The sequence below is a fragment of the Centruroides sculpturatus genome, unplaced genomic scaffold (genome assembly GCF_000671375.1).
Source record: "Centruroides sculpturatus isolate CEXI.00-Female unplaced genomic scaffold, Cexi_2.0 scaffold599, whole genome shotgun sequence".
In the NCBI taxonomy this organism is placed as follows: domain Eukaryota; kingdom Metazoa; phylum Arthropoda; class Arachnida; order Scorpiones; family Buthidae; genus Centruroides; species Centruroides sculpturatus.
The window spans coordinates 451371-468362 of record NW_019384829.1 but is presented as its reverse complement, the minus strand read 5'-3'; the positions used below and the strand labels follow the sequence as shown (position 1 = coordinate 468362).

Genomic DNA, 16992 nt, shown 5'->3' with positions numbered 1-16992 from the left:
CATTTTAAAAGATTATCTTACATATCACATGTAATGATTCTCCAATTTCTAAGTAAACAAGCTGGTCATCTTACTATCTATGTTATGATCAGTCTACCTAAAAAAGAATTTTATTTAACTTGAACTAAAAAACTGTATAAGTATATATTACTTTGAAAAAATAATATACAAAAACCTCAATACACTACTATCCTAAATAGCATTAATAAACTTGTCAACAATGTCTATAAATACAGAGCAGGTCACCAAACTAGTCTGCGGGCCTGATCCGGCCCAAGTGGTCAGTTCATCCAGCCCACCACCAAACTGTGCCACAAATCAGCTAAAATATAATTATTTATATGGAAATATTATAGATTGTAGATAAATTTACTATGTAAAAAATTTTTAAATAAGTAGAGGAGAAGGTGGTATTATGGAACACTGCAGGTATTATGGAACCACCCCATTTCGAACTGATAATAAAGGCGAACTGTAGCGGAATGCGGCTGAACTGAACTAGGCAGACATCCATAGCAAGGGGAAAACCCGTTTTACTTCAGTTAAACGGTTGTCCGCATTTAATCAGCGAATTTGTTTTTTTCAAAATTCGCAAGTTTTGAATTCTAAGTGAATTTAATTATTTTTAAAATATAAATCGTATAGTTGTAGGTTCACTGGTGCATGTATTCCGTTCCAGAGACTTAGGGGTACATATTAATCTGTGTGATGTTCACGTTTTTTAAATTTTGGTCTTGACAGACATAAGTTAATTCAAGATGGCGATGCGGAAATACGGACCCTATTGGTGCTTTTACAGTAATATGGAACTCAACTCCTCCGAACTCTCTCTTTGCAAGCAGACATTCGTCCGGAGCAATTTGTGAAAAAAGACACTAGTTAGGAAGCCAATTCTTTCCGAGAATATCGAAAAAGAGCTGCTGGAATATATATTGTTGATGGAGGTCATATTTTTCTATTATAAAAGCATTTTTGCGATAAAATACATTGGAGTAAATAATTTTGTAATTATTTAACATTTTTTGTCCTTTCCTATTTGTTTTTGGCTACATTAAAGCATTTTTTTGAAAATATACAGTAAGGTTCCATATTACCACCCGATTTTCTCTAAGCCTACTTTCGGACTTTTTGTACAAAAGCCTTCAAAAACCATACTTATAATTACACTAGCGAAAAATCCAATTAGGAACATTTAGTTTACTAGTTACCAGTACTTTTCGCACAAAAAATGTGGGTGTAGTTATGATACTTCGTTTACAATTCACTAAAATATAATTGGGGTTCCATAATACCACCTTCTCCTCTATAAATAAAAAATGCCAAAATTGGTCCAATCTGATTTTTGCATCTGACAGTAATATAATTTTTAAATAAATCAGTGAAATAAAATATTTGGCAACTTTTTGCAACTTTAGATATGAGAGCTCTTTTTGTATAAGTACCAGTACCTGCAATGAAGTTTCTAACAAAAGCGATTACAAGCTTGCTGCAGTGATCGTGTTTATGTATTGGTAAATAAATATGTTGTTTTTATTTTTATTAAATAAATAAATATTAGTTGTTTTTATTTTTTGTATATTAAGTGTGCTGCGTTGAACAAAATGGTTATGTGGCTCGTGCTCGTCATTCTCTCAGTTACCTGGCCTACTGTGAAAAAGTTTGGTGACCCCCTGAAATAGAAAATACTTCTGTTTCTGTGAAATAGTAAATATATGATTTTGCATTGTAAACACTATTGATGGCATTATCAGTAAATTAGGAAAATTATACCCTGGTAAATTTACAGGTAATTAATTTTTTACCAGTATTTCAGTTAAAAATCTCTTAATTAATTTGATATTTATTTTCCTAAAATTCCCACAGGAAATACCCATGGGAAGCAATTCCTTTTTTGTCTTCCCACACCATAGCAAGAAAACAGTGCAGGTGGTGATGGGTCATTCCATTTGTAATTTAAGGTTATTAAAAAGGAATTTTCAAGTTTTTTTTATAACTTGATTCCCTGTATTATAAAATCCAAAACCAAGATCTGTTTTTGGAGTACAATACAGGAAAATAACCCTGAAAAATTGAACAAATATAAGTCTCACAAAATATCCAATAATGTTAACATAAATATAACTTTTAATAGGATTGTAGAAATAATCAAGCCCTTATCAGAAAATGAAAACAAATCATGACTTGCAGATGTCACTGAAATTAGTTCAGACTCAGATTCTAGTGAGAGGTGTTCATTGCTTACCTAACCAACTTCTCACATTGACACAAGAACAAAGTGCACAATAGAAAAGTCAAATTTAACAATGAAAGAGTAATTGGACTTATTCATTAAAAACATAAAATGAGTGTAGACACTGATAACAGTAATATAAGCAAGTTTAAGTATGAAAGATATAGTTAAGAAAGAAATGAATTTATTTTGTAGAGCAAAAAATACAAGGAATGTATCTTAAAAAGGTTTTCAATGCTCTAATGACAGCACGTCCAACTAGTATTGATTCTGAGAGAGCTTTTTTCTAATGCAGTTGCCATTTGCATGAAATTAGATCTAGATTAGACAAGAGCCTAAATGTATTATGTTTTTAACAGCCTACTTTCAAAATGAAAAAAACCATAATTATCAGCATTATTTCAATGTCTGTTATGTCATAATAATTGCTATTACAAGAATACATAGAAAACTTGAAAAATAAATAGTTGTCCAATAATTCTGTCAGAAATTCAGTTTCGTTTTAAATCATTTGTTAATACGAATTTACCAGTAAATCACCAATAAACTGGTAATCCCGAATTACCAGTAATGTAATACCCAGTAAATTTGCAATCACTAGTAAACACTATCACCAAATCACAATTTCTGAACTCAAACTTGTGTGTAGAGCTCATTATTATATACAGTAGTCTTATTTTATGTGGATACATGCTTTATTGGACATAAAAATGTTTTTTTTATTTCCCGTCCTGTGGATACTAAGAAAAAACCTTTGTTAGTAATACCATTATTGGATCAACCAGGTGGTGAAGGATGTTGCCAAAAATATTCAGACAGACCACACCCAAAAAATTCCTACAGAGGTTTTTGACCTGTCTGGATTCAATGCTGGATCTCCTATAACAGTATGCTATCACCTTAACAACTCAACCATCTGGCCATTGAAGGTAAATAAATGGTTTGATGGCAAAATTAGCAGCAAGGCCACATGAACGCGCTGATGAAATCTAAGGCAACCGATGAATATCAAGACAAACTTTTCAAAGAAAAAATCAACAAAAACCGAAACTGACAATAACCAAAGTCAACGAAAATCGAGGTATTACTGTATATGCAAATATTTTGCTCAAGTATTGTACTCAATCTGATATTTTAAAAGTTTACTCTATATTCAGAAACATTAGCCTAAAATGCTATTCATTATAGTAAAAACAAAATATTTTAAACAAATTTTAATGTTTTTCTATTAATTGTAAATAGCTACCTAAGGTTGGGTGACCAGAAGTGCTAAATTTTGCCTGTTTTTAATATTTTATTGTAGAAATATCTTTGAATAAAATAATTTTTAACATGCCATTATATCACCACCAATTTATAGATCAATAAATAAACAAATCTTAAAAAAGTAACTAAAGTTCAATGTTAGACTTTTACTAGTTCTAAAATGTGTCCAAGGTTGGATTGTAAATGTTATGGTCAGCCTACCTAACATGTTTAGGCAATCATCTACTTGAAATTGAGCATAAATCTCTGTAAAATGAAATTTCACAGCATACAGTATTTGCTTATATGCAAACTCTCACAAGACCAAATTGTAAAAATATGCTCTTCACAACACCAAACTGATTAAGAATAAGTTAAACTGTCTTTCAGCACTGATCAGACTGTACAATTCTTATTGTTTGAGGTACTTCAGTTTAGTGCCATACTCAATTCAGTGCCAAGTCTAGAAGTGGACAAATGATAGTACTACAGTAGAGCGTTGATTATCCGAATCAATTGGGGACTGGGGTTGTTCGAAAAATCGATATTTCAGATAACCGATTGTGTACGAAAAAATATATTAACCTATCCCATGTTAAAATTTTTCTCCGTTGCATGTCGCTTCGCATTGAATTTTCGTTGATGTTAAGCCTAACGTAAACTTTTTAAAATAATAATCGTGACTATTGTATCGTTAAAAATTATTTCTTTATTTTGTACAAACAAAATAAATATATTGAAAAATATAAAAACAATAAAAAATTATACTTCAGAAATTAATTTAGTATCAAAAAGTAAAATATTTGAGTAGCCCGAGACATAGCCAAAGATTGCAGCACCACAGCACTGGCAAAAATTTAAATTTGCCGACTGGAATTCTTTTGGATAATTGACGCTCTACTGTAATTCAAAATTTGCATGTCTATATAAACAAAAATCATAAATTTGGAAAGCTTGATTAATTGACAATTGAAGAAAATTAAACTATCTGAACTTATCACAAAATCAGTCATTTCTAAATTTACAACATATACAATGTTACAGGTGAATTAAAGAAAAAGAAATTCAAACTGGAATAATGTAACTTTCACATTGGTAACCCTTGCTTAATTCCAATATTACTTTAAAAACAAAAAATGTTTTCAAACAGCTTGACTGTCAGTTACACATGTTCTATTTAGAATGCTCATTCTATAGCATTCTGTATAGCATCTTGCAGCATTTGGTATATAGTACTGCTCCTTTTTACACTAGCTCCATTCTTCCATTATATGTAATTTTTTTGTTTATTGATTTCAGCCTCTTGTCATTCATATTCCACCATCTTTAAGTGAAAATAAATTTAAAAACTCACGCCAATGTTCGTATAACTTGTGAATTTGTATCCATAAGTTATATTCCACCATGTTTCTAGACTCAGCTGGGGTATGTTTTATGTATTGAGATTGTTATCTTGTCATATATATATATATATACATACAGTAGTGCCTCGTATAACGTACTTAATCCGTTCCAGGTGCATGTCCATTAAGTGAAAAGTCCTTTATACGAAATGCATTTTCCCATAGAAAAAAACATATAATTTGCTCCGCAGCATAAAATAACCATACTGTACCATTAAAAAAAATGAAAATGGAGCAGTCACCAATTATGCTGGGTAGTCAGATGTTGTGAGGAGGTGGAGGAACACTTTCTTCACACATTCATACAGATACAGACTTTTTACACATTGCAGCAGGTCTCTATTGTTTTTTTAATTAAAGGAAAGGATACTGGAGGGAAGGATACTGGATACAGATTCAGGAAAGGATACTGGAGCTTGCAAGGTCAACTCCTCTTGTTCCATCCTTTGATTTTGGCAACTAGCTTCTTGAAAAACATGTCGGAAATGACGGTCAAGGGTGTCATTGTAGAGATCATTGCTCCTGTTGGCCTCAGCTCTGTTTGGATAATGAGTGTTGGACCTCTCCCCATTTGACAAGGAAGTTTTTGTCAACTTTCACTCCTTCTGATGATTTCTTGCTTTGTTTCAATTGAAATCACCTTTCTGTTTTTTTACAAGCCATGATTTGCACAATACTTGAATAAATGTAAATACCCTGAACTGAGCTGATGTACATAATAAAGAAGGGAGCAAGCCAAATCCCAACAGAAGCTCTGTACTTCAGATATACTAATAATATATTCTAATAATGCTAATATATTATAAAAATAGCAGATTGTCATTGGCAATGGAAAAAAGAGTGGAAACATCATTCGCACTTGTTCGCAGAAAGTTTGTTGTTTGCCTCATGTAACTGCCGAACGGAAAGTCCGTTGTTCGCAGCCATCCGTTGCTCGAGTCACGTAACGGCCAAACAGAAAGTTCGTTGTTCGCAGCGTCCGTTATTCGAGGCGCCACTGCATATATTTTTTTTCCTTCTAAACCTTCTATAAGTTTTATTGAGTACCAATGTGCCATTGCTATTTTCCTTATATGCAGTGAAATGATGAAGTAGATAGGACCAGAGCACCTGGAATTTATAGCATACCATTAAATGATGGCATTTTGATAAGGATTTAATTTACATAGGATCCACAAATAGATCTCTTAGAAACAAGATTAAAGAATGCAAATACAACACTGAAAGAGAGAAACAAACATCACTGCTATCCATATATTCCTCGAAACCAGAAATTGAAGCTAAATTGGAGCAATCTAGCTTCAGTTCTTGTGTTTTACTAAATTTTTAGAGATATTAGAGATTTTTCTAACAGCTTTGAAGAGAAAGAGTATTAACATAAGATATGCAGATTTGTTATCGTGTGCTTGAAAAGCTTTTTATGATAACCCCAAAAACGATTATAAGAACTCAATTAAACTATGGAATGTTAATACAAAATTATATAGAATATGTTAGCTGTAAAATTTAATTTGGTAAATTGAGATTTGAATTCAGTTTGAATGTAGAATGCTATAGAACAAGCATTCTAAATGGAACATCATGCATAGCAGGACAGTCAATCTGTTCAAAAACATTTGTTGTTTTTAAAGTAATACTGGAATTAAGCAAAGATTACCATGAATGTGAACAATACCAATATATTATATATTACTTACAACAAATACAGCATTTAAAAATAAAAATATTGTAAGTCACGATATATAAGAATAAATGAATACTTTCTAAACATTCTTTAACTCATTAAAATATTGAATTTTCTTTTTACCTGAAATCATATATTTCCAAATTGTAAGCAATATTAAAATCTATTTTGAAAATGAAATGGAACTTTTTACAAATTGGAAAATAGCAAAAAAAGGAAAGACCAAAGCTAATCTAATTTGTAAACATTATAAATATGAACTGGAACAAATTAGCAAACATTAACAACACTTTTCAAGTGAAAGAACTTTGTAACCAGGATTACAAACTTCCTGGAAAGAGAGAGGACTTCATGATTCCAATGACCAACATTTCATTGTAATTAAAATAGTTTCAGTTAATAATTTAAACAATATAAATATTAAAATCAGTTCAAAATACATAACCTTAATCATTTTTAACACACAATATCATATCTTAACAGGTGTAACAGGTATTCCATCATATATATTAGTTATAACTTTAAATTTCATTATAAATCTGTAAGTTATGTATATAAATAGCTTGTCTATCTACTAATTTTCTTAAAAGAATTCACATGGAGTACTCAAAAGAAGAAAACAAGTAGTAAATCCAAAAAATGTAGTCTTCTTCAATCTTAATCAATAAATTATTAAAAGAAAATAAATTACATATTAGCTTCTAAACTAAATTCATTATATCATTTAATAAATGACTTTCTTTTGAAAACATTCACTCATATGAGAGTTCAAATGACGAAATTTCTACACTGAATATTACTATTTTAGAGGAAAGGAAGAATCAATTGTTAACATCAGTGAATGAAATCTCTTTCAGAAAACGTTCATTAACAAATAGTAGCGAAAAACTTTAACAATAACACAAGAAACACCGTCTTTTTCCAACACAACTATGAGAAGATGGCGTCCGAGTACACGTCCATATAAGGGCAATGGGCGAAATCCAGTATCATTCCGCCCAGGGGATCAATAAGGCATCCACTTATTCATCCGCACTAATATATTTTCATATTTTGTAACACATTCTTAACCTATTGCTATTTACTTAATCAATCTAATTACCTCTTAACATTTGATCCATAAAATTATAGAAATGTCGTCAATTTCACATTTGTCCGTCTTCGTACAGATAATTTGACAAAATGGCGACGACGGACGCCCTTGACGTCACAACTCTCCAAATTTTAACACCAGGGGGAGTCTTTCGCTGACACTATACGAAGTTCTCCATTTTTTTTTTTTTTTTAATGAATGCCGCTACTTTCACCTTTGTCGCGTTATCTCTATAATACCGCTGTTCTAAGTAAACACTTTATATTCTCGATAAGCATCAACTGTATTAATAATACAAAAATATGACTTCGAGTCGATGTGGCTCAAGATTTAGATACCTAAAAATTAATTTTTACGCGTGGTTTCACATATTTTCAATCAAAACTGACTCAATATACGAATGATTGACACAAGTATATATTTAATTGAGATTTCGGCTAATTCCCGTTCATTTTTCAGCCACTTAGTCGCGTGTACCCACTGTAAAGCTTTTTCTTTTACGATCTACCAATAATTAATTTCCGATGTGTAAAAGAAATAACACAATAATTACAACATTTTATGATAACACTTTATTTTTTTTCTAATATTTTGAAGATGTAAAACCCAAACCATTGAAGCGGATGCAATGGAACAGGCAGAAGGCACACACTACCTATGGTGCTGTTATTTAAATCCACAAAAGTCCACATAAGGGCATTTTTTTTCCTTTTACAGCACTTTTCACAACAAATTTCCAAATAACATCATCATAATTACATGGGCTGCCATAACAAAGTGAGCTTTCTAGAACTAGAATTATTGATGGTAATTACATAAACCAAACAAGATATGTTCGTCTCCTTGAAATACTGCTCAGGCACAAGGCATTAAAAACTAATTATGGGACAAAAATTTCCCGTGGCAAAAATAAAACGTATGCTAACTCTGCATTTCACTAGCGTCAAGTTAAATATTGTATATATATATATACCTCGATTAGTTCGTGTACATGAAAATAAGCGCGCTACTTTCAATAATTCTTTACCGAAGATTTCAACCATTTCCGATTTTCGGCGTTTTAAAAATAAAAACTCTTATCCAATTGGATCTCTCATGGTAGATTCCTGTGTATTCGATACACAAATGGTCACCATTAAAAGAAAATTTTTATTTTTTTACCAATTTTCAATGGATTAAATGTTAACGTATTCGTGTATTCATTCAGTAAAAATTAATGGAAAAGATGAACTTATTGACAAGATAAAATGAAACAACAAGAGTAGAAACGGTGATCCGTTTTATTTTATTTAGTTCTCAATTTGCTATATTCGAACATTGTAGATGTTCGTAGACACATTATATATATAATAATATAAATTTAAAAAAGCGTGAGCAGATTTTCAAGGAACATCTAACATTTGAAAGAAATCTAATTTAAAAATCAACTTAGGCAGGCGTCCTTGTTATGAAAATTTAGAAAAAAACACAGTATGCTAGATGAAACACAGACTGAAAATAAACTATTACCTACGTCCTAATTTGTAAAGACCAAATTTTGTTTCTCCTTTACATAAAAATTATATTTCTATAATGCTTCGGTGCGATGATGATTTTCGCTTAACCAAAGGGGGAAAAAACCACCTGTTCCACAATTCTGTACAATATCTAACAGTCTTATGATTACAATTTTTCGACACGAAAACATGAATCCATTTCTGGAAAAGACACCCGACAATCGTACAAGATTCCTCCAGTATACAAAAATTTCATTCAATAGTTTAAATCAGCTAATACAATAAAATTGACGTAGACTGCAAATACTACTCCCTCATTCTTATTAACATGAACAGATATATGAATATTTTTTTTTATCTCGATAACAAAATTTAACTAATTTGTCAATTTGTCTTAATATAAATTCTCTAGAAATTCTACTTTTTCCTAGCACTGTCAATGGCACAAATAAATTGTGCAATGTTCAAAATCAAGAAAAAAACAAAAACATGGAAGTACGGTGACGATGTTCCACTTTATTTACATAGCTGTTTCATATCATAATGAAAGACTAACGGGCATTCAAACTCTCCAATCTGCTAATATATATATATATATGTATGTATGTATAATATATATATATATATATATATATACAGTAGAGGGTGGCAATAGTTAAGACAAATTTAGATGATGAATTCCAGAACTGTTCTATTTATCATGATTAACTTGCTCCGCTTAGTTCGCACGACCGGCATTAATGAGTTACATGTCACTAATTATTTCTCGAGGAGTTTTCTAGTCGCTTTCTGTAAAGAAAGCTTCGTTTATTAGCACAAAATTTAGTCGTATTACAGACAAAAACCAGATTTAAAATAAGAAAACCCATAGAAATTATTATTATTAATATATATATTTTTTACACTATTGGAACATTGACTAGTGTACATTGTTTCACAAATACACTGAAACGGCACAAATTTTTCTGACTTTGACCAATTTGCAGTTTCATAATGTAGATATTACGAAACCAAATATGTTAGTTAGCAGCAATACGTAACTTGTCTGTATTAGGCAAAGTTTTGTTATCAAATTTGACAGTAGTAGTAATTTATAGCTATATTTCAATAACTATTCTCGTATTGTACTATATACACATTTTAGATAAAAATTCTTAATTGATATTATTAGTATTACAATAATTATTCAAAATGTTTTAATACTTCTACAAATATTTAATGTAACTTCCCTGTTTTAATCTGGAACACAAAATGGTATTTTCCAGTTGTTGTGATAAACGATAATTTGCAAAACCTTTAAAACATTCTTTGAGTAATCAATAAAAGGCGTGAACAATTTGTGTACATTAAGATAAACACTGGACCAAAACTAGTGCACATGCAGCGATAACAAATATGCGTGACATCACACTTTATATTGTTAACCTGTATTAATCAGTCTCTTTCTCACTATTAGCTAGTTCATCTTCATGTGGTAGAGAATTTGAATTTTTTATTTTATTTATTCTGCTAGTTTCACAGTTAATTATTTCACCAGTTGAAGTTTCGGACGGGTGATCCATGCCATTGATGGCATCCATCATCTCTTCTTCATTTCTAAACAAGTCAGCCCATGATCGATGAGATATATCCGATGTTAGAGAACCACCATTTTCTTGTAATGAAAGATTTCCTTTCATATCATTTTCATTTAAATTTAACCTAGAAATGTCATTTGTTAGACGATCAGTAGGGGTATCTTGTCCTACACCAGTCTGTTCACTATACACAGGTGAAGTACCCTCTTCTGATGGTATATTTGCATCCATTTTACCATCTTCACTCACTGATGATTTCTTTTTATGTTCATCCCCATTATCATTCAATTCCCTGATACTAACATTTTTTTGATTAGCAGTCTGTATAACATCATTTTGTGCATCCGAACAAGCATCAAGTGATTCCCCAGTCATGGTACCACATCCGTTAGGCGTACAAGGCATGCCAGCAGGAATAGTAGTGAGTACAGGTTGACCAGAGGTAGGCTGTTGGATATATCCATATGGTGGATTGTAAACAGGAACATAGAATACAGGGGTTGAGGGAGTTTGAGGACTGGGAAGATGAGAATAGGGCAAAGGAGTTATGCCTGGATGATATCCTGGCGTTGGTGCAGCTATATGTAATGCTCCACCAGTTACAGCAAATGCTGAAAAAGGCACAAGAGGTGTATGGGTCATGGATGGAGGAAGATGTTCTCCACCAGTGTCACTGTGTATGGTGGTCGTCTCGGCCATTATTGTCCCTTGATGATAAGGGTCAATGGCATTGGAGACTTCTGTGGAGTAACTATTATTGGCAAGTAGCTTCTTCCGACCACGACGAACGTATTGTTTATCATTGTGATTACGTATCTTTTGCCTTCCTTCACTAATGGCTTCAGGTTCAACTTTAACTACAGGATTAGGTACAGGAGTAAGTGTATGATAGGGTGGTTGAGGAATAACAGTAACATCCTGTGCACCCTGCTGTGGTAAAGTAATGAGAGGTACTCCAACTTGGGCATATGCTCGAAGATATGGAATAGCTGTGCGGGGTAAGAAGTATGGCTGCGGATTGGCAAAGTGATTTACATTAGTGACACTGATTGCTGGAGGAGTTACAAAAGCAGGATTGATAGCCATCATTCCAGGATGAGAAACATTTGCAACAAATGGATAGTGAGTGGAAGTATAGATCATCTGTTCTGTAGCCACTTGTACCAATTCAGTTTCTGGTTCAGCTTCACTGTTAACAACATTGTCATCTAGAATGAATATAACAATTATTTTATTAAAAATATATATGCTTTAAAACAAGCATGACTAATATTATCATTTTTATAGTAAATATTTTTATAAATCATATTAAATAATGTTAAGGATCTTACTTCTACAGATTTTTCAAATCAGCATGTATTTAAAATTTTTCTTTTATCAGGAAGAAATAAATCACAAAAATATCTGTAGATTAATTCAAGTATTTACAATTTATATTCTATACCATTTTAATGGACAATTATATGTATTTAATACTGTTATTTTAATACTGTATTTTAAATCAAATGACTTAATTTGTATAATTATTCTTCTCCACACACCGGAACGTACTAAAAATAACTCTTACTTTAAACCTCGTAACCGGAGTGAATGTATAATACTTCCGCAAACGTTTTTGACACCCCTTCTGGGCTCTTCCTCAGGCTTTTTTTGATAAATACTAAGCTGGACGTTGAAAATCGAACATTTTCTTTTGATTCATTTACCCTTCGAATCATCGCACATGGAAACCTTCGAGCCAAATTTAAAACGAAAAAGAGAAAAAACAGAGCGATGTTTTGCGTACAGCGCATGTGCAATGCCGTGCTTTTGATGTGAACTTTTAAAAGACATCATCCAGCAGGAACTGCCATGCTGTTGAAAGGGCTATCTCTTCTTTAAAACTAATGCATGTTGTTTTGTATCCTGCTCTAAATATCTCCATAGCTTCCAACCACATGCGATGATTCAAAGGGTAAACAAATCAAAAGAAAATGTTCGATTTTCAACGTCCAGCTTAGTATTTATCAAAAAAAGCCTGAGGAAGAGCCCAGAAGGGGCGTCAAAAACGTTTGCGGAAGTATTATACATTCACTCCTGTTATGAGGTTTAAAGTAAGAGTTATTTTTAATTTGTATAATTCAATAAATTACAAAACTAACTGAATTCTATAAATCTAATCTGAGAATAACCCAAGGATATAAAGGTTTCAGATAACTTGATTAATATTTTATTGGATTTATATTTGAGGTTATAGTTAATTAACCTGTTAATTTAATACAGTAGACTCTCAATAAGTAAAACTTCCTTAACTTGAATTTTATTTTTGTTTCAACTTAACCCCCATTAAGCTTGATGTAAGAAAGTTGATGTGGTTGCTTCAGCATGTAGACAAACTGGTTTTTATGTCACATGATTGTTCACTTTTTGACTACTACTGATGAAAACCATGGATTGATGATCAACTGTGCATGAGCATCACTAGTCACCAGACAAAAAAAATCCAAAAAGTTGAATATACTCCTCATTGAATGGACTGTCATTTTAACTTTCAAGAGCTGAATGATATCACAAAGTTGAAGACTGTTAAATAGAATATACCTGTGCACAACATAAAATTCAAAAATTTAGCATTTTACACCTAAAGTAAAAATCTTACTCTTCAACTCAAATTGGCCAATCAAATCTTACTGCTTTAAAACTATTTTCTAAATTTTTTTTAATTTGAAAGTGTAACAAACACATATATGATTTGATAACTTCCTACATTATTGGCCATTCAAAGTTATGAGTTTGTCTTTATGTATCTCCTTATTTGGAACTAAACTACATAAATTTTACTGTAAAGTTTGAATTGCATGTTGACATTTTCACCACTGATAGTGACTGATTAATCAGTACACTGGTTTCATTCCTAAAGTAAATAGAACAGAAATCAAAGAAAACTAAAGATTTTATCACTAACAGAAAATATTTCTCATAAAGACCATGGAAGAAACAAAAAAATAATATCAGAAATTACAAATAAACATTTTTGACATTCTACTGAGTACCCTCCATGGGAGAGGATTTTGAAAAGCTTCAATCAAAAACAGGATCAGGCAGAATAAGGGAAAAAAAGCATAAATATGAGTATCCAGATGCTAGGAAGTACTTAAAAAATAATGAAGTATAATGTATTTAAGCCTAACTACACTGTTAATATTGTAATATTTGTTGGGTTGTACGGAAAGTAATTTCAGTTTTTTCCGTGGAAAAAAACACAATATTTTTATAATAAATAAATATTTTATTGAATTATATATTGACCATTCTGGTCAAATACCTGTTGTCATCGTTTCTGTAGTAGCATGATTTCACATTCATAAGTTTTGATCGTTGCTTACAAAAAACTGATTCAAGCGATTTTTGACATTGTCATTTCAAGTAAATATCTTACAGTTAAAAAAAATTTGTATACACTGGAACAAGTAATAGTCTGAGTGTGCTCGATCTGGCAAATATGGTTGGCGCAATAGCACATCCTATCTAAGTTATAACAGTTTCTGACGAGTTACCAAACTTGTGTGAAATTTGACATTATCGTGGTAAAACACTACACCTGTTTTGTTGATCAATTCTGGCCACCTTTTCTGTTTGATGATATTACTCAATTTGTTTACTCGATGGCAGTATACTTTTGAATCAATTGTTCAATTGTCTGGTAAAAGCTCCAAAAAAAAAATTTTCTTAAAATCCCACCAAAGAGAGCATCTCTCTTTAAGACCATGTGGAATCCATATATTGAGCTTTGAAATGAAACCAATTTGTTTCAAGTAATCACAAATGGTTCAATTTGACAAATTTAATCTCTTAGTGATTTCACGTGTTGTTATCCGGCAGTTTGCTTCAATCAGTACCTTTATTTTGTTTTCATTGGTTTCAATTGGCCATCCAGAACATGGTGCATCTTCAATGTTGAAATTGCCAAAACGAAATTTTGTAAACCAATTTTGGCACTGTCTTTCTCTCAACACATCATCTCCATATACGTCTCACAATTTTTTTCTCGCTTTAACAGCATTCTTACCTTTTTGGTAATAAAAGAGCAAAATATGCCAAAAATGCTGCTTTTGATCTTCCATATTTGATGGGACACAAAAAATAAACAATTGCACAAAATCAAAATTTTTTACAAATAAGCCTTAAAATGCTAGCTGTCAAAATATATAATGATAATACGGTTTAGAATGAAAATGGTGGGAAAAATATGACTAATCCGTCTAGTGGTTAAAAAAACGAAATTACTTTCCAAACAACCCAATACATTCTCATTCAAATACCTCTGCAACTCAAAAATTTTTCTGTGCTTTCCATTTTGAATGATTGAGAGTCTATTGTATTTGAATAAATTTTTGTAAGCAATGTAAGAACATATAATTATTTTTTGTATGTAAAATTTTCTCAAAAGACTTTTTTTATGATAAAACTTTATCATCATATTTTTTGTCTCAATAAAATATTCAAAATCAAATTAATATGCAATTAATCATTTGTAGAAAATTCAGCATTTGAAATTTTACATGATCTTATAATTATTCATCTGCAAAAATAATTTGCCAGTTTCTTCATAACCACTGTCCATCTGGTTGAATTTTGATGTTCAAATATTCACACTGATGTTTTACTGCATTTAACCAGAAGATAACAATTCAAAAATTGTTGAAAACATTCGTTTTTTTCACTATTTTTAGTAATTATAGTTTGTGCTAGATATTTCTGGTATATTTACATGCATTGTCCATCTGATCAATTGCTATGAAGAAACTGGCTGTGAAAAATACTCATCTATCAGGAGAAAATATACATATCATGATACAAGTAACAGCTATTTACAACTGATAGTTATAAAAACTTTGTGTTTATTAAATTTAAAAGTTGTAATGATGAGTATAATTAAACTGACAATACTTGAAATATTGTGGAGGGCAATCTGCTGGATGAACTGCAGCAGGACTTTGTAAATGTCTTAATAAAATCATGGGAAAGATGATGCATGAATAAAAAATTTGATTTCTTTTTGACCAACAAGTGATAGCACAATACAAAAAGGCATATAGGTAGAAAACATGTTAACATGAAAGTTTCCTTGCATTAAGATTATATTACTATTTTTTTTTAATATTGATGTGGTTCACCACAGATATGGTTGCCAATAATAACAGGAAAACACATACATTCAAGCTTCTTGAAATCCCTGATAGAAACTACAACTATTATATAAGATATTAATACCTAAGTTTATTTTTCCATAGACAGACTGTAACATTTGTGAGAAAACCAGCTTAAAGTTTTCCATGTTCCTTATGTATTGTATTGCAGATTAGGAAAAATTTTAAAGATTCAAACTTGCAACATATCATTTGATTTTTAACAAAGAAAAATTAGTATTTTGTAATTATAACATTTATATGCTATGCAATAAATATATTTCAACTTATTATCCACACATTGTATTATATTAGTAACAGATGTCAAGTATAATACATAGAAAGTTCTCTTCTTGTCTACTCTTCAATTACTCGTGTAGCAACATGAGTTGTCACAATAATCCAGAATCATTCAGTTATTGTCACAATTATAACAAGTAAAGAAGTTCATTATGAACTTCTTTACTTGTTATAATTGATGTGACTTCCCAATGTTCTCATAAGACTTAAGAAAATCAAAGCAGATGTGTAAGTTTAATAAATGAATTTGTCAGGTTGTAAAACCTTAAGTTTTATTTAAGTTATTTCAGATGTTTTTAAAAAAAATAAAAGTTAATCATACCAGTGGAAATATAACACTAAACATAAGAAGTTTTGTAAATATAATCACATTCAAAAAAAAATTTTTGTACCAGAAAAAAATATATACAATGGTACCTCGGTATACGTCTGCTTTAGAATACGTCCAATTCGGAGTACGTCCTGTTTGGACAAAACAAATTTTGCTCAGTATACAACTTAATTCAATTATACACCCCCATCTTTGAACAAGTAGCACTATCGGAGTACTAGACCAGACTAGAGAAGCCGGATGGCTGAGCAGTCGAGGTGGCAGCCTACCACTCTGGGAACCCGTGTTCGAATCCAAACGGGTTGAAAAATCCCCAGGAATTTTTCAGAGTGGTCCATTCGGACACATCTAGCCCCATCCCTCACCACCCGGTCACCTCATTGTGGGCCTGGCTGAACCCATAATGGGTCTGCTTTAAGAGGCCCTCTTAGTGCCCACAGGGCAGAAAGAGTAAAAAAAAAAACC

At 31.4% G+C, this 16992-nt stretch overlaps 1 protein-coding gene across 1 annotated transcript in view; it reads right to left on the bottom strand.

The window, feature by feature from the left end:
• Nucleotides 1-8921: 8921 nt before the first annotated feature.
• LOC111630082 overlaps nt 8922-16992 on the bottom strand; it is a 46501-nt gene continuing 38430 nt past the window's right edge. Inside the window, exon 4 of the mRNA XM_023374106.1 lies at nt 8922-11936. Coding sequence (XP_023229874.1) covers nt 10582-11936 — 1355 coding nt within the window. The 3' untranslated portion in view covers nt 8922-10581. The remainder of the gene's footprint in view (nt 11937-16992) is intronic.